A 19,390-nucleotide genomic window follows, 5' to 3' on the forward strand; every position below is an offset into this window, starting at 1 on the left:
TTTATCAAACCAACTAAAACAAATTAGAGTACATAGATAAAATTATTTTCATTCTCATTCACCACTTGTGTCAATCATAAGTTATCTCATCACTCTTTACTTCGATAGTAATGCGCACTTAATACTCACAAAATATCCCAATCAACTTCATTACCTGATCTCTTAACAACTACCTACACCATTTATTTTACTAAGTTAAAGATGACTTTTAGGAGAAGCGGGGCCTGCACACTCGTGCCCCCCTAAAGTTCTCATACCCATCATTTTCCATCCACGATGGAACGATACCCACCCCTCTCAATCCCCGTCTCGAGAGGTACAAATTAAAATAAAATTCATCCCCTCTTCATCACCCCCCTCGCGTGTATCTACACCCGCCTCAAACCCACACCTAGACTAAACTTTGGTAAAGGAGTTTTGAATTTTACAACTCTATTCTAGATTATTTGACAATTTGTTTGTCTAATTAGAGTAATTACATTGAGTAAATAAAAAAACATATAATATATAAGTTAGTAGTAAATTTTATTTAATATATTCATAATCAATTAGATGAAAGATTAGAGACGCAGGCGGGTCCAATTTTAAAATTCATTTTTGTCCCGTCAACCACGCCGTATACATTTTTACCCCCCACCACCCACCAAATTCTCCTCCATCCCTGCCCACTTGGAGAGGATCTACGGGGGGATCTTCCAAAAGATTCGTCCCACTAACAATCTGACATCCCTATATTCGATAAACAATCAACTTTTTCTTCCAACTAACTTTAAATGTATTGACATTAGTTTATTACAAAGTATTTTAATTGATTGTATTAGCTATAATATTGATAAAACAAATATATTTAAAAGTGACATAAATAATTAAGATTGGGTGAGTGTTCCCAAGTCAAATCAATTCAAACTCGCCCCATCAGTAAAGTGTGTACATGTTATCCTTATACCCGTCTGCCAACAACAAATCTCTATTTGTTAGTCAGCATTGGTCAACATTAGGCAATCATCTACGTTTATCTTTTTAGTCAGCCCAATCTAAAATTGAAACTCGCGCCATCATCAATTGGGATGCACCATTTACATATAAAAATTTAATTTTGCACAAAATTTTAATGTGACATTGCAATCATTTACATTAAGATATAAAATATATTTTTTATTGCAAACATATTAATAATAAGTAAAGTTAATCATCTAAGTCTTATGATTTTGGAAATAATTGATTACGATTAGTTAATTATAATCAATATGCCCTTAAGAGTTCAATAATATGAGCAGATAAATTATTATCCGTACTTCGTATAAAAGTATTACGATAATGAGAATGTGGCAAATTTTGTTTTTGATATTTAAGATTAAGTATAGGTCAGGGCCCGTCATGAAAAAGTATGTGGCTAGGGATCTCATTTTGTTAGTCAACATCGGGCCTATAAAATATTTGAAACAACCTTGTCAAATATATTAAATCAAGAGTTATCGTTTGTTATGCATATCCTGATTATTATATGACACAAATTCTTAAAAAGTTGATAGTATTATAATAATTTAATTGATAGTACATGTTCAACTATAATAAGATTTTCTATGTCGATCGGTTATCATAAATTTCATGCAAAAAAATTTATTTGGATTACAAATAGTAAACGATCAAAGGTAAACGTTCATTATACATTATTCACATCCATTATACGTAGTATGACACAATTTCTAAACAAAACATGATATTCGGTTATTCACGTTATAAGAGAGGAAAATTAGAGAGTGACATTTTCACCACCACGTCGATTTACTTCTCTTTTATTATAATATATGGAGTACTCCTTCCGTTCTCGAATATTAGTCATATCTGTAATCTTTTAACTATTCACAATCGAAGAAAATCTTCTAATTTATTTCCAATACGTATTTCAAAACATATTTATATGATATTTTATTTTGTTCTTCTCAATGTTTGGTTAGAACAATATCAAAATTTTATACTTTTTTAACATACGTATTTGGAGATATTTACGTTTAAATATTGAGTTGAAACGGGTGAAAAAGTCAAAAGATGACTAATATTTAAAAACAGAGGGAGTATATAGATATATATATTTAAATTAAGAAATTTATTGACATAAATAAATAAGTACGTAGTTCGTAGTATGATCGATTATTACCATAAGTAATTAGAAGATTTTAGAAAAAATATATATGAATTATATTAATTATTGCGCAATAGAGTAGTAGATAGATTAGATTACGCAAGTTTTTACTCATGTTTAAGAAAGTTACATAATTACTATCAACGACGGTGATAATTATTGAAATTAGTTTCTAAATATACTACATTAAAATAGTAAAATAATTGGCGGTTATATTTATCGAATTTAGTTGTTTAAATATTATAGAGTACTATAGTAATTTTTTTATACACTCTTATAATCTTATTCAGACTTGGTTGATTCTCTTATTTATTTGTATTTTAATTATGTAAGTACAAATCAATAGACTACTCTTAAATTTTTATAAAAATACTACTACGTACTCCATATAATGGATTAATTATTCGTAGTATAATGTTTATTACATTATACTAAAACAAACACCAGGAGTGACACGTGACACTTCCTTGTGCAAATTTTCCCACCAACTTTTGATAAATTTGTCTATAAAACGTTCGTAGTATATAATTAGGAAATGGTTATTAAATTAATAAATCAAGAGTACATACTTTTGTAAGATAAAAGTTCACGAATTTTTAATGGTGCTAGAAATTAAAACATTAGTAGATACATAGTACATGCGTAAGTAAAATGGTAATATATATTTTAAAAATTTAAGTTATTTTTTAGACTTAGCTATATATTTCAATTCAATTTTGTTTTACCTTATTTAGCTAGCTTGATATACTATTATAGGAATGATTAAGTATGTGTTGGTTTATTTTGATGAAATAAATACATCTTTTGTACTAATTGATCATATTTTTATGTGTCATTTAATTGTGTTAAAATAAGAATTTTCTAATCGATACTGAATATATTATAAATAAATTAGTATACATTTTAACGAATGAGTTTCCGTATTTCTTTATTTATATGATGTACTACCTAAATCGAGATTTTATATCGTTGCCTAAATGTCTATACAATGGTAATGTTTCCTTTTATAAAAAGATTTTAAATTGGTTATATTTGTTATGAAAGTATAGAAAAGATAATTTACACAATATTTCCCATGTATAGAGTGATTTTTTTTTTAAAGGAAAATAGAATCAAATATTCTTATGAGATGAAAGTTAACAAAATAACTATAGAATGTTTTAATTTTTATAATTTTTTTATTTCTAAAAGAGAGGCCAATCAATGAGTGACATTTGTCATCACCACATTGATTTCCTCTCTTTTAGTATAATATATAGATTATAATTGAAAAAACACACTGGTATAGCGGTATGGGACTGAAATTCATTACACGAACAACATGTACGAAGTAATTATATATTTTTGAAACATAAATACAAAGAAAGCTATGTCAATGGCCACGGAAACCACATGAGAATATGATAATCAACATACTCAAACATTGATCTACGCCATCGTGGGTTGATATGCTAAAACTCACTACAAAATCTCCCATCTCGATTCCTGCACGATCTCCACCTTCTTGAGTAACAGTAGCAATTCCAGGGGGTAATACTCTAATTGGATTATGTAATCCATTCACTTGATAATACCCGTAAAGTCTTGGATTACTCAAATAGTTAAACTCGTCAAAGCTTGCAAATTGTCCTGTCTCAGGCACTCTGCCAGATAAGTTATTGTACGACACATTAAATATCTCTAAGAAGTTAAGCTCCACGAGCTGAAAAGGTATAGTGCCACTCATGTTGTTGTGGGAGAGGTCTAAGCTTTCGATTTGCTGTAATTTGGAAAACCGACTTGGAATTGCTCCTGATAAGAAGTTGTTCGACAAATTCAACGATTGGATTTGCGTTAAATCACCCAGTTGTGGTGGAATATCCCCAGTGAGCTTGTTGCATGATAAATCCAACCCTGACATAAGAACTAGATTTTTATCCATGTAGGAGAGATAATTGGTTCTTAGCTATAAATTCCACTTCACCGGGCATAGAAGAATAACAAATGACTCTGGAATTTGGTTGTTGTCTCTATCAACTCGATCCGGAACTCACACCATATGGGTTATTACCAAATGTTGAATCGTCGTCCCAAAAGACATATTCCAGAAGCATTTAGGTATTCCTCCGTACAGGTCATTGCGCGAGAGATCTAATATATTAATATTACTTGCCTGACAAAGTTGTTGAGGGATTGAACCATATAGATTATTTCCTGCTAACAACAATATTGTGAGGCTCGAAAGCTTATCAATCCACAAAGGAATGCCACCTGAAAGTTGGTTGTCCCTCAAATCAAGGATCTTTAACTGTGAACAATTTGATAGAGAGCTTGGTATCTCCCCTGTTAGATTGTTACTGTGTAGATGTATATAGAAGAATGAACAAGAGTTGGAGCATGAAGGTATAGGTCCACTGAAGTTATTTTGTGAGAGGTCTAAATATAAATTATATTACCAATTCTGCAAATTTCCTTTGGAATTTGGCCTTTCAAATTGTTTAATTTGTGATACTGACAGCGTCACCAAAGAAGAAAAGTTGCCAATCCACCAAGGAAGTTGACCATTTACATTGTTGTTGGATATATCCAAGTACTGTAATTGAGAACTTATTTGGAGGGAAGTACTGATTATCCCCCCAAAACGATTATTGCTTGCCTTCAACCAATTCAAGTTCGGAAGGTTCATGTTCTCCGGTATTATATCCCCTTCTAAATTGTTGTTTGATAGATCCAGTATCTCCAAGAACTTATAATCACTAAACATTCTTCTTGGTAATTTCCCTGAGAAGTTATTGTTTGATAAATCCATGTTTCTTATTCCTCGCATTTTGACTATTGAACTTGGAATATGTCCTTCAAAGTTGTTTCCTGAAAAGTTTAAATGGTTGATATTGGGGTACACCTTGCCTATAATTTCAGGCAGCGTATCACTAAAATTGCTGTTGGAGATATCAAAAATATTTAGTGAAAAAATCGTGGATTGAGGTAAGTGAAGGCCTCCTGTAAAAGAGTTGTTTGCCAAGGACAAAGTAATAAGGTTGTAGTTGTTTTCAAGAAACTTAGAAGGGAGATCCGCATATAGGTTATTATTGGAAAGGTCAAGGCTGAGATTGGTTTGATGTAACCAGAATTCATTAGAAAAACTTTCAAATGTTGTATTTAGATTGCAACCTTGTAATCCCAAAGTTTGGAGCTGAAATGTGGGCCGCCATGATGAATCTCCCAATTGAACTTCTAAGTTGTTTCTAGAGAGTCGTAAAACATGAAGTTTTGAATGGTTAGCCAAAGAAGTCAAAGACATTTCGCCTTCGAAATGGTTATCAGAGAGGTCCAAACACTCCAAGTATTTAAGGGTTGAGAGAAACTTTGGGATCTTTCCACTAAAATGATTCCTTGACAGATCAAGAGTTTGCAAAGAGGACATGTTTTGGATACACGAGGGAAAAATCCCCGGATAAGTGATTACTCTCAAGATGCAACTCATGAAGATTATTCAATAAACAAATACCTGTGTAGGAAGTTATTGAGTGGTCAAATAGCTATAGTTTTATGCAGTTAATTTTTTTTTTTTTTTTTTTTTTTTGTTCTGTTTTTTGTTAATAGAAGCCTACTCAGATGATCACTTACTTTGGATGTCACCGGAGAAAAAATTCCAACTCAAGTCTAGTATTTTGAGCTCTCTCAAATTTGTTAATTCTAAAACAACAAGAAAAACAAAGATTGATATTATATGAATCAGTTTGAGATTGGTGTTACATAACCGTCTCTAATTAAGGGGGCGTTCTATTCACCTTAAAAAAATAAGTTTCAGATACAGTACCTTGGTATAATGCTGTGAGGGGGTCGAAAAAGCGCGAGGCTAATGCGTGACCTTGTCCCTCGTGGGTGTGACGATTCTTTTTATTCAATCAAGTGTAATTGGATTTCCTGTGAGTATACACCCAATTGACTAGTAATATAGGAGTCGCCATTCAGTTTTTAACGACAATGAGAAAAACTGACAAAACCCGATTATCGTGACATAAAGGGAGTGCAATTATGTTTGACCACGACGGCCGTAGGTTCCCTTGTGATCCCTGGTGTGGGGATCTCTCAATATACACCCGCAAGGTAGAGATTGAAGGTTCGGGGGACTGTAACTACCGAGAGGAGTAATTCGCTCGTCGATAACTTCAGAGGCAGGATATCCTTACTAGCTCAGCATAAATAATTGAAGGGACATGCGTTAACTATTAAACTAATCTGAGTTGATTTTAGCAATATGCAACATATAATACTAATTTGATCGTGATTATCTGATTTAAATAGCATTAAGGGACCTAGCATGATAATCCGATTTCCCAAAAATATTATATTTGTTAGGCGTGATAGAACAATCAGATTAGGTTAGTTTAACAGTTCATAAAAAGGGGCGAGGAAAGCAGTTACATCATCGAAAGGGGACACATTACGACGCACCCTTGAGAGGTGCGTCACGGTTCTCATAAAACTAACCACTTTGACTTTGCTATTTCTCCTTTTTATTTAACGAATCTCAATAATGGGACAGGATACGTTCTGTTCGATTTATGGATCGATTGCGACAGAACGCGTGAACAGTTTCGCAGCGAGAGGCTTAGGCTAAGGGCTGGAGTCAATACTCAGAATATAATTATGTGTTGTTGTGTGTTCTTTCACGTCGAAACTAGGGGCCTATTTATAGGGAAGAGTTCGTGGAAAGATAGAATTGCAGAGTTCTAATCCACAAAGAATTAGGAAAAGAGACGTACCCAGGTATTTTCAGCGCCCAGGCCTGGGCGCCGAAGATTTCGGCGCCCAAAGCCAGGCGTTGAAAATAGGGTCTGGGCAGTTTTGTTTAGTGAGATTCGGATTCCTAAAATCCGTAGAGTTTGAGATTAATTCGAGTCTTTTAGCGCGTATCAATTTTATGACGGAATGCGTCTGGGCCCGTTACGAACTCTAGGTTCGTTAGGATTTTAATTAATACGTGACTCCTATTTCCGAATCCTATTAGGAATAGGATTCTCGCGGTTTTCTATCTCATTTAGGATTTATGTTGGAGTGCAACACCTAATTCTGACAGGTTTCTATCTTTTATGATTTGCCACTTTTAGACGCTACCTTTTACGGCAGTTACTATTTTTAGCAGGTTTCCATAAATAGCAGGTTTCGGGTGAAATGAAATGGGGAATCGAGATTCGTTTATTTTATAGGAGATGCGTTGTCAAGTGGAGTTTTTATGCTTTAATCATCGAACCTTTCCCTTGCGGGAACGGGGACAAAAGTAGGTGTCTACAAATGCGAACTTTGATTTATAGAATCCCTCAGTAACACCTTCGAGGGTTAATATCTAGAGTGATATAAGAACACTTATGGGGATGATGCCCGTCCTAAAATCATTGTAATCCAACTTCATAACCCTTAAACTCTTCAAGGTAGTGTTTGGATACATGGAATTGATTTGAATATGTTGAATTGAAATCTAACTTGAAATGTAGAAATTGAATTCCAAATCAGGTGTTTGGCAATCACTAGTAATTTCAATTCTGAATTTCAATTCCATTGTAATGTTTGGAAAACAGTAAAAAAAATAAAAAATAAAAATACTGGGAGTATTTCAAATAAATACAAATTTCTCAAATAAAGACTACCGAGTATTAGTCAAGCACCAAAACCATATAAAGTCAAAATCAAAAAGTAAAATGGCAATCAATGAGACATAAATCATGAAATTGATTAAATAATCAACAAAAAATTACAATTATTACAGAAAATATAAAAATTAAGATTTTGATCAAATTTGGGAAAAATTCGATCAATGAGATCCCCATCAAACCACCATTCCTCTCCTCTATAAACTCAAATCATCTTGTTACTTAAAATGGAGTACCATTCGAATTTGGGGAAAAATAAACCCTAACTTTTCAAATTTTATTATCTCATCTTCGATCTCATCAAAGTGGTGCATGGAGCCGAGAAAGGAGATGGGAGGATCAACGCCGATGTAGATTGTCGGTGGTGGCTACGACGAAGCTGCGACGACACCAAGGAGGCTGCGACGAGGTTCCGAGAACAAGATCGGAGTGATAGAAGAGTGAGAACTAGTGGTGATGGAGAAAGAACAAGGGTGAAGAGGAGAGAGAATCAATGGAGGTTGAGAGGAGGAGAGATGATGGAAGATAGTCATCAATGGTGGTTGAGGAGAGAGAAAGGGAAAAGAAAAAATGAACGGCTTTTTTTTTTCATTTTGTTGGACCGATTAGGTCAACAGGTAGGAGGAGAGTAAAAAAATAAATTTCAAATGACAGCCATTTAGTTTGTATTTCAAATTCTTTACAATGGCCTTATTTTTTAAAGTCTTGTGGCCCAAATTCAAATCCAAATACTTTAGTTTCCCAAACAGATCATTTAGCCCAATTCCATCATTTGAAATGAAATTCTTGTTTCCAAACAGGCCACAAAGTTGAAATCTTTGTTGAACCTGCAAAGAAATTAAAATGGTAGCTAGATTAGGCAATTGATATTCTTCTCTAATTTAATGATATTGTAATACTGTAAAAAAAAAAAAAAAAAAAAAAAACAGAGGAAGAGTTATACTCCCTCCGTCCCGGAATACTTGACCTGTTTTCTTTATCGGGCTGTCCCTTAATACTTGACCTGTTACTAAAAATGGAAATATTCTAACAATATTATATTATTTCTCACTCCACCCCTATTAACCCACCTACCCCCTACTCCATACAAAAAATAATTAAAAATTCAACCCCTACTCTCCCCCAACCCCACCTCTTAACCCACCTCCCACTAACTACATTAAAATAATACCCCACTATCAACTACTACCTATTAAATTAAATATGTCAATTCAAGTCCCTTAAACTCTGTGCCGGTCAAACCGGGTCGAGTATTCCGGGACGGAGGGAGTAGTAAATTATACCGTCATCCTCTACCAAACCATTGATATCATTCTCAGACAAGTCGAGTGAAATGAGTTGAGTAAAGGACGGAATAGTGTGACGTTAAACAACCGTGGCTTATGGTTGCTTAGTATCACCTTCGAGCCGAGGTTCAGTTCAGTAACCCGTCCAGTGGTGATATTGCAGTTAACCTCAGACCATTTGCAACAATCCTTTCTCCCTCCACTATCGAACGACCATTGTTGTTCATTTCCAATGCCATTATCAAACGATTTCATATAGGTTTGTATTTCGAGTAAAGCAAGGCGCTCTTCTTCTATACAACATTCTAGAAGAACAGAATGAAGAAGCAGAGCAAGCAGTAATAATACCCATTGCAAGTATCTTGCTTCTTCTCCCCCATAATCCATTTGGTATAATGTCTTTAATTTATGAAATTAGATGTTGATCATATACAGTATGTAGTCTATAAGTCAACTTAAGACTTGTGGGAGCCCATTAATTCGACTTGTGCTCTTATTCTACCCTAACTAAGTTGACTTGATCAAGTTGGATATGTAATAATTTCGATCAACTCCATTTAATTTCGACATTTAGCTAGGTAACTTTTTCAAAGTCAATGATAACATATTATTGAATTGTCAAACCTTTGAAATTTCTTTATTCTAAGGTACTCCGTTTGGTATGGATTTGCATAATGAAGTGATGGGCTCACTTTAAGAAATTGAACATACAAAAAAAAAATATGATTTATGCACTTAAGTGCATATTGATCACTGTGCACCCTATATATATAAAAAAAACATATAGTTCAAATATAAAGAACATATAGTAAATAAACATATAGTTCAAATATTTCACTCGTAGACGTACGTTGAAATCATTCTCCATATTCATTAGACACTCAACGAGTGTTCATCAAAATGCACAATAAGCACTGTGCACATAAGTTTATAATCCAAAATACGATTCCTTAATCATGCTATCATTGTAGCCCTGACTCTACATAACGTCATATATAAGTTCATCCGATCCGTTAATGATGTTGATATTAGGCAAGATGGATGTTAGTTGTAATTGATTTAAGTCATTGTAGCTGAAAAAAGAAATGGGTTAATGGATATTTTTTTAAAAATGATTTTTGTTCCCTATTATCTTAAGCGATTTATGATAATTACTACGTATGAAAGAATGTTTGGTTTAGGTTTGCATTCCTTGTATAATTGTATTTCCACAACTCCTGATATCTACTTGAGAAGTTGCGGTTCACAACTATGAGAAGTTGCGGTTGCTCCGATAATCCGTTTTCAGCTGGCAGCGTTTGAAACCAGTACCAGTTGCACAAACATGAGAATTTTCAAGTGATTCAGGCTCTGTTTGGTAGGGTGTAAAACATTTTCATGGAAAACGATTTTCCCCCTTTTAATCATTTTACGTTGTTTGGTTGGGTAAGGGATGGAAAACAATTTTTCATGACTCCCTCCAAGGTGGAAAACCCTTTTCCATTTGAAAGGGAAGGAAACTGTTGATCCCTGAGTTTTGATGATGACAAGCCTATTTGTGCTTACATTCTATAGTCTAGAATGACAGGTCTATAAGTGAAAGAGCTACTCTCAATATGGATTGACAAATGAAGCAGCCTTGAAGGAAAGAGAACAAGTCAGATTAGTCCGTGAAGCAGCAATAGAACAAGTTGACAAAGTCAAGGCCTACAAATGAAGCTGCAAGAATTAAGCTTCTATGAAGCATTAGGAAGTATATGGTAAATACGAAAAGGTACAAGGTTATTATATCGATCATACTGCTAGGTCTGGGAACAATAGTCTTAAAGAGTCATCACCTAAGTTCTTATAGTTAGCATAATACACTAGGTGTAAGACCAAATGATTATCCGTATTAAAAGAAGTTTTAATATGATTAAATTAACTCGGTAACAATTAAAGATAATCTTTGGAAAGAGTTCGAGGAGGATTAAAATCTTTAGGTATATGGTAAGTAGAATCCGAATAGGTGTAAAACCTGTTTAAAGATTAAATAGTTTCTTAATGGAATTCTATCTTTAAGAGAGTCCTAATTTGATTAGAATTAGGAGTCTAGGATTCTAGGGTAAATCACAGAATCACTATAAATATACCAAAAGATCATCTCGAGTTTTTTATCAGACTCATTAGCATTAACCGGAGCTTTCAGGTATCACCTTTAAAGTCTTTATTTTTAAGAGTCTGTTCCTGTTCCCAGTTAGAGCAGTATTGGTTGGTAGGTCTTGTATCTTCGTATCTACTTTAGTTTTTATTTATTCTGTATTTCATTAAAGTTGAATTGATGTATGTTAAGCCTGAGTCAGGCTTACTAGAGCAAGAGTGAAAGATCTCAAGAGAGATCAGTGAGTTGGAACAATTGAGGGATTGTTTCATAGGGAGAAGGGAACAACGAGGGGTTGTTCCTAGTCATCTGTAATCTGAGGTGATTTACAGATTGTGGCCCGAGTAGATTAGGCTTGTAAAGAAATTGAGTTATTTTGCCTAATTAGTAGAAGTGTTTAAGTCCCCAAAGGGGCCGTGGTTTTTTCCTCTCTATTGGGCCTAGAGAGTTTTCCACGCTAAATTGCGCTTGCTCTATTTTGCTGTTTCTGTTCCTTATCGCATATAAATTATAAAACTGCAAAAAATCAATTCACCCCCCCTCTTGTGGAACTCCACGAAACTAACAATTGGTATCAGAGCCAGAACCCTTTACTGCAGGTAACTCTGACGGGAAAAACGATTCTGGAACAATGAATACTACGGAGAAACTAGAAGAGGGGTACTCTACCCAAAGACCACCCATGTTTAGTGGAAAGTACTACTCCTACCGGAGGAATAGAATGGAAATTTTCATCAAGGCTGAAAATTACCAAGTTTGGAGAGTCATTGAAGTAGGAGACTTCCAAGTCACCAAATTGACCACCTCTGGAGAAACTGTTCCTAAACCTATAACAGAATTTGACAAAGCAGACTACGAGAAACTTGAGCTTAATGCCATGGCTGTAAAGATCCTTCACTGTGGGCTTGGTCTAAACGAGCATAATCGAGTAATGGGTTGCAAAAATGCAAAACAAATTTGGGATCTGCTCCAAGTTACCCATGAAGGAAAAACGAAGTCAAAAGATCAAAAATTGATCTCCTGATGCACCAATATGAATTATTCTCAATGAAGACTTCTGAATCAATTCAAGACATGATAACTCGATTCACAAATATCATCAATGAACTGAATTCTCTGGGAAAAATCATAACTCCTGAGGAACAAGTGAGAAAGGTACTAAGAAGTCTTCCTCAAGATCCTTGGATGGCCAAGGTTACTGCCCTACAGGAAACTAAGGACTTTACAAAGTTCAACCTGGAACAACTGGCTGGATCTCTCTTAACCCATGAGCTACAACTAAATGCTAGAACCTCTGAGAACCCAAGAAACAAAGCACTGGCTCTAAAAACTGAAAACGATGAAAACTCAGAGGAAGATGAGGAAACTGCTCTATTTGCTAGAAGGTTCAGAAGGATGTTTAGGAACTACAAAGAGGGAGATCATCGAGGCAAACCAAATAGGAAATTCTCCAAAACTGACAATGGATTTCACAAATGTGGGAACTTGGAACACCGTATTAGGGACTGCCCACTATGGGAACAAGAAAAAGGAAAAGGAAAAGAAACTCCCAAAGAAAGATTCCGAGACAACAGAAACTCCTTTTCAAAGACTGATGTGAGGAAAGCTATGATTGCTGCATGGGGTGACTCTTCCTCAGATGAAGAACAGGAGCAACCAAATGAGGAAATTTCTCACCTGTGTCTTGTAGCTGATCATGAAGAAGATGGTTCAGATTCTGAGTCAGACAAATTCCAGGCAAGTCTTTTTCAAATTAAAAGCAAACTTGATTCTATGTCTAAACTAGAAATATTTGACTTACTGTCTTGTCTCACATGCGATTATGAGGATCTCTTAAAAGAAAAACTAGAATCTGAAAAAGAACATAAGTCCACCATTAAAAAACTCACTGAAGGATTAGAATGGACAAAAATCACCAACATAGATATTGACAACCGTTTCTTCAACCTGTTTGATCAGAACCTTCAAATAAAAGAAACCTATGAGGCTTTGCGGAACGAGAATTCCTGGCTAAAACAAGAACTGATTGATCTAGAAATTTCCAAGACTAAAACCCTCTATAAAAAGGAACTAGAAAAAATTCAACTAGACTTAGTCAAAGTCCACCAAGAAAAAACCTATCTAGAGGGAGAATTGGCTAAAAAGACCAGACACAGAATAGAAGGAACACCAAAATGGATAGAGGAAGCTAGAACCAAACGCACCGAAGGTTTAGGCTTCAACCACAAAAAACGTCACCATAGAAAAACCAGAGTAGATCTCTACATTGATATTGTTTGCACCTTTTGTGGCTTAATTGGTCATTATAGAGTCACATGTCCTAAAAATCAAAGGGGCTTGGAAAAGAATATGGATCTTGTCAAGACTAAATGGGTAAAGAAAAGCGATTTGATTCTAAGCAAGGAACCCAAGCTATGCTGGGTTCCTAAAAACTCTAACTAAATTCATTATGCAGGTCGAAGTGAGGGGGAACAACACATGGTACCTAGACAGTGGTTGTTCCAAGCACATGACAGGAGATAGAAACAGATTTCTCTCACTCACGACCTATGAAGGTGGAACTGTGACTTTTGGCGATAATAAGAAAGGTAACATTATTGGCATTGGTAAGGTCGGTAAGTCAAAGTTTCACTCCATCGATAATGTATTTTTAGTTGAAGGTCTAGGACATAGTTTGTTAAGCATTTCTCAATTCTGTGATAAAGGAAATTATGCTAAGTTCTCTTCGAATAAATGTAAAATTATCAACAGTAACACTAAAGCAGTAATCTTAGAGGGACAAAGAAAAGGGAACACATATGTGGTCAACCTCAGCTCTGTTCCTCACTCCAATCTGACCTGCCTCAGTGTTATTGAAGATGATCCATTGTTATGGCACAAAAGATTTGGTCATGCTAGTTTTTCTCTAATGAACAAACTAAGTTCGAAAAATCTAGTTACAGGTCTTCCGAATACAAAGTTTGCAAAACTGTCAGCCTGTGATGCCTGTATCAGAGGAAAGCAGGTTAGAACATCTTTCAAATCTAAGGGAATAATCAGCACAACAAGACCACTTGAGCTGATCCACATGGACTTATGTGGACCAATGAGAACTCAAAGCAGGAGTGGAAAGAAGTATGTGCTAGTGATTGTGGATGACTTCTCAAGATACACATGGGTAATTTTCCTAGCCAACAAGGAAGAAACATTTGAAGAATTCTTGGCCTTCGCATCTAAAGTCCAACGACAAAGCAATCATAAACTGGTCCACATCAGATCAGATCATGGTACAGAATTCCAAAACAAAAGATTTGACGATCTATGTAAAAACTCAGGAATAGATCATAATTTCTCTGCTCCTAGAACACCTCAACAAAACGGAGTGGTAGAAAGGAAGAACCGAACTCTTGAAGACATGACAAGGACGATGCTGAGTGCTAGTGGACTCCCCAAAAGTTTCTGGGTTGAAGCTCTAAATACTGCATGCTACATACTTAATCGAGTACTAATTAGAGCCATCAAAAATCAAACCCCATATGAACTGTACAAAGGAAGAAAACCCTCAATAACACATCTAAGAACCTTTGGATGTAAATGTTTCGTCCACAACAATGGAAAGGATCAACTGGGAAAATTTGACGCACGAAGCGATGAAGCCATATTCCTAGGATATGCCACAAACAGCAAAGCATATCGAGTATTCAACAAAAGGACCATGTGTATGGAAGAAAGCATTCATATTATATTTGATGAAACTGACTCCCAAAACTTTGCTACAGGTACAGCCACTGATGGAAACTTTGAACTAGGACTTACAAGAGAAATAGAAGACGAAGAAATAAGAAAAACTGTTCAAATAGAAGAACAAGCTCAGAATGACGAAGCACCTGAAGGAGGCACAACTGAAGTGGAACAGATACAAGCTGATGATCATACAGAGCCTAATGAACAAGAGGAGCAGCGTACTGAAGAAGTCACAACACCATTCCAACCAAGACCTTGAAAACATCAAAGTTCACATCCACTTAACCAAATAATTAGTGATCTAGGACGAGGAACAACAACAAGATCACAACTTAAAAACTTTTGTGCTTTCTATGCTTATTAATCCATGATTGAACCTAAATATTATAAAGAGGCACTAACTGACTCTGATTGGATCATTGCCATGCAGGAGGAACTCAATGAATTCGAAAGGAATAAAGTATGGCACCTTGAGTCCACACCTCTGAACAATCGAGTAATAGGATTAAAGTGGGCATTCCGAAACAAACAAGACGAACATGCAACTATAACCAGGAACAAAGCCAGATTGGTTGTCAAAGGGTACAATCAACAAGAAGGGATAGACTTCGAAGAAAATTTTGCCCCAGTAGCTAGAATGGAAGCAATACGCATACTCGTAGCATTTGCCTCATACATGGGCTTCAAACTCTATCAAATGGATGTAAAATGTGTGTTCCTAAACGGATATCTTAAAGAAGAAGTTTATGTGGAACAACCACCTGGATTTGAAGATCCAGAATATCCCTCACATGTGTATAAGTTAGACAAGGCATTGTATGGACTAAAACAAGCCCCAAGAGCCTGGTATGAACGTCTCTCTCATTTTCTCTTAGACAATAAATTCAATCGAGGTAAGGTTGACAGAACCCTGTTTCTTAAATCAAGAGACACAGACATACTAATTGTACAAATATATGTTGATGATATTATATTTGGTGCTACTAATGAGGACCTTTGCAAAGAATTTTCTGACTTGATGCAGCAAGAATTTCAAATGAGCATGATGGGAGAACTAAACTTCTTCCTAGGTCTTCAAATTAAGCAAACGGAACAAGTAATCATGATTCACCAACAGAAATATATCAAGGATCTCATAAAGAAGTATGGAATGGAGTCAGCAAAAAGCAATCATACACCCATGGGAACAACCACAAGGCTAGATGAGGATCAAGAAGGTAAAAGCGTAGATCAAACAAGGTACAGAGGTATGATTGGTTCACTACTTTATCTTACAGCAACCAGGCCAGATATTGCCTTCAGTGTAGGTGTTTGTGCTCGTTTTCAATCTAACCCTAAAGAATCTCATCTTACAGCAGTCAAAAGGATTCTAAGATACTTAAAGGGCACTGACGATTTATGTTTATGGTATCCTAACTATGATCATTTTGACCTCAAGGGTACACAGATGCTGATTATGCAGGTGATCTAGTTAACAGGAAAAGCACATCAGGAATGGTCCAGTTCCTTGGAGCATGTGCAGTCTCATGGGCATCTAAGAAACAGAACACGGTTGCTCTATCTACAACAGAAGCCGAATATGTTGCAGCTGCATCATGTTGTTCCCAAATGTTATGGATCAAGCAACAACTAAGGGACTTTGGCATGAAACTAAAGTGTGTTCCCATACTATGTGACAACACAAGTGCCATCTGTATATCCAAAGATCCGGTTCATCATTCAAGGGTCAAGCACATACATATCAGGCATCACTTTCTAAAAGATTATGTCGAAAAGGAATTGGTAAAACTTGAATTCTGTCCCACTGAAGACCAAGTAGCTGACATCTTAACAAAACCCTTGAATAGGGACAGACACGACAAACTGAGGTTAGAACTTGGTATGATTAAAATTAAGTGATACTTTGAGCCAATATGTTTCTCTAACCTTACTTAAATGATTTAAAAAAAAAAAATATTATTATGTTTAAATATTTTTGAATGGACTAACAAATACAATCTTGTTGCAAAACCCAGCTGTGTATTACCACAGTCACGTCTGTGCATCACTAAGGTAATTACACTAATCACTTGACTTGTATTTATTTTGCATTAGTGTGGGAAAATAAAAAATGAATGGAAAGCATATTTTTGGTTTAATGAATCATATGAACCCGGTGCATGCATGACTTTTCATTTTGTTCACTCACACACGCTTCCCACACACACCAATTCCCAACACCAAAACCCTTCACATTCCAAATTCTTCGCCTATAAAGTTAAGAAGCATCAGATCAAACCCCTCACACTTCCCGGAATTTTGAAATTCAAACCCTCATCCTTATCACTCCTCATTTCTCGTCAACCACCTCTCCTATATAATTATGACCCTCTACCTCCTCACCTTTCCAAATTCCACAAACCCTCATTCTCCCTCAATTCCGATTATCACCGCCGTTCCCCTTCAAACTATTCCACCACCACCCACTGACAACATGGCCCCAAAACCTCAAACTAAGCAACCAGCTTCCAAGTCTGCTGCGAAATTGACAACAAAAAGAAAGTTCTTAGTGAAGAAGGAGCAGCCAGCACCTGCTCAGGGGGAACTCCAACCACCGATGGAGAAGAAAGTCAAACCAGAGGAACCTAGGTATCATTTCTTTCCTAATGATCGCATGCTTCAAGGGTTAAGTGTCGATTTTTCTTGGTGTAGGGAAGTAGGGTTTGTCGAACTATTGGAATGTCTAGAGTCACAGGGGTGGACGTTTTTGTTTGAAGTCTGTTCAAATACTTGCATGTTTCCAGAAGCTATGTGGGAATTTTGTTCGAATTTTGTGTATTCTGAAGGGGTCTGTCAGTCCAGTGTCAATGGCACAAAAATTAGGTTTACAGCTGAAAAATTGGGATCATGGTTTAAGGTTCCTGTTTTGGGGGAAGAAGTGTATTATAAGGGGAAGGGTCAAATTGAACTAGGGAGAACTACAATGAAAGAAGTCTACTCGTACTTTGGGGGACCAGGGAAGGTACCAAAGGCCCTTAACCAGTCGTCTCTCACCCCTTTTCAAAAGGTTCTATTCAATGTGGTCCGCAGGGGTCTGGTTCCTCGTACAGACAAAAGGGCCTTAGCTAGCAGACTCGATCTGATCTATATCTATCTCCTTGAAAATCAACATCAAATTAACTTTCCTGCTATTTTCATCGCCCACCTTACCCACTGCATTTCCCAAAGTAACTTTATTGGCTATGGGTCTCTTCTCACCTTTATCATGAGAAAAATGGGAGTTGATCTTACCTCTTACACCTCTGAGCCACTTACCCAAGCCCATATCCTGTCTCGAGCCTGTCTAAATGGGATTAGTCTGAGGGTCATAGATGGTGTTGTCTGTGTGGGGAAGATGGGACCAGGTGACCAAGCTCAGCTTGAGGAAGAAGAAGGTGAGGAGATAGAGGAAGAGGACGATGTGTTTGAAGAAGAAGGTGAGACTGTGTTTCCTTGATGGTCAAAGGAGGGAACTCGGAGGGAGGGCCAGTTGATTTGAGGCCTAAAGAAAGATCCCCCCCTCTGGTTCCTGCAAAATCACAGTCTCTTCATCATTCACCCGCTTCTAACCCTCCTATTAGGCGCAGTCGTCGCATAGCTAGCTCCTCCAAGGGTGTTCCTCCATCAGCGTACCATGTTGATGTCTCTGATTCAGAGAAGGATGGAGAAACCCAGTCTGTGGCACCATCACATGACACCACTCTCAACATGATACTGGACAAGGTGGATCAGCTACAGCAGGACAACATTGCCATTCAAGCCTCAATCAAGTCACTTCGGGAGCTGATGGTTCAGGTGCAGGTGGATCAAGCTCAATTCTTCAATGATATGACAGAGCGGTTAGCTGATATGATTCAGGAGGAGGTGGTCCATACTGAAGAAGTTGCTGAAGATGATCCTGCCACTCCTCACCCCTGATCCTGCCAAATCCTTACTACAAAAATCCCCCCTTCCTGTTACCTATAAACAATTTTTTTTTGGTTTTTGGTGTTTGAAACTTGAACATTGTGTTTTGTGTTGCTGCGCCGGGTTTATCATGGCTAATTTTAATTAGCGCGCTTTTCCTACGTTCTGATGGTTTGATCTCACTAACTTGCAGGGTACTTACATTTCTTGTTTTATATGCTGTTTTTGCCTAAAGTTTTGCTTGCAGGGGTGCGGTCAAACTCGTTGACCGACTTGAGCTGCAATGAGGTTCACTGTTTGGGAGGGTAATATTATTCTGCTTTCTTTCCTTCTTTAAATCGTTTTTCACATCCCCTCTTTTTGATCATTCCAAAGCGGGAAGAGATTCCTATATTGGCAACTTGGTTCATTCTGATTTTACTCATACATGGTTCAAGCTATAGTTTCGAAATGTCTGTTTCCATGCTCATCACCATGTTATGTTGTCAGTCAAGTTAAAAGGTTGTCATCATCAAAAAGGGGGAAATTGTTGATCCCTGAGTTTTGATAATGACAAGCTTAT

General features: G+C 36.4%; 1 protein-coding gene across 1 annotated transcript; it reads right to left on the reverse strand.

The window, feature by feature from the left end:
* Nucleotides 1–3,515: 3,515 nt before the first annotated feature.
* On the reverse strand, nt 3,516–9,449 carry LOC130472150 (receptor-like protein 56). Its single transcript, XM_056842616.1, has 5 exons — nt 9,177–9,449; nt 8,509–8,603; nt 4,579–5,226; nt 4,296–4,479; nt 3,516–4,088 (listed from the first exon to the last, which is right to left on the reverse strand). The coding sequence occupies exons 1-5, from the start codon at nt 9,447–9,449 to the stop codon at nt 3,516–3,518; spliced, it is 1,773 nt and encodes a 590-aa protein (XP_056698594.1).
* Nucleotides 9,450–19,390: the final 9,941 nt, after the last annotated feature.

The sequence above is a fragment of the Spinacia oleracea genome, chromosome 4 (assembly GCF_020520425.1).
Source record: "Spinacia oleracea cultivar Varoflay chromosome 4, BTI_SOV_V1, whole genome shotgun sequence".
Classification (NCBI taxonomy): Eukaryota; Viridiplantae; Streptophyta; class Magnoliopsida; order Caryophyllales; family Amaranthaceae; genus Spinacia; species Spinacia oleracea.

Excerpts from the sequence above, each read along its gene's own strand:
- LOC130472150 (XM_056842616.1), bottom strand. The coding sequence starts at position 9,449 with ATGGATTATGGGGGAGAAGAAGCAAGATACTTGCAATGGGTATTATTA. Across the intron at positions 5,227-8,508 it reads GATCTGTTTGGGAAACTAAA|CCTTGACCTTTCCAATAATA; the intron begins GTATTTGGATTT and ends AACCAATCTCAG. Across the intron at positions 4,480-4,578 it reads AAAGGAAATTTGCAGAATTG|TAACAATCTAACAGGGGAGA; the intron begins GTAATATAATTT and ends ACATCTACACAG.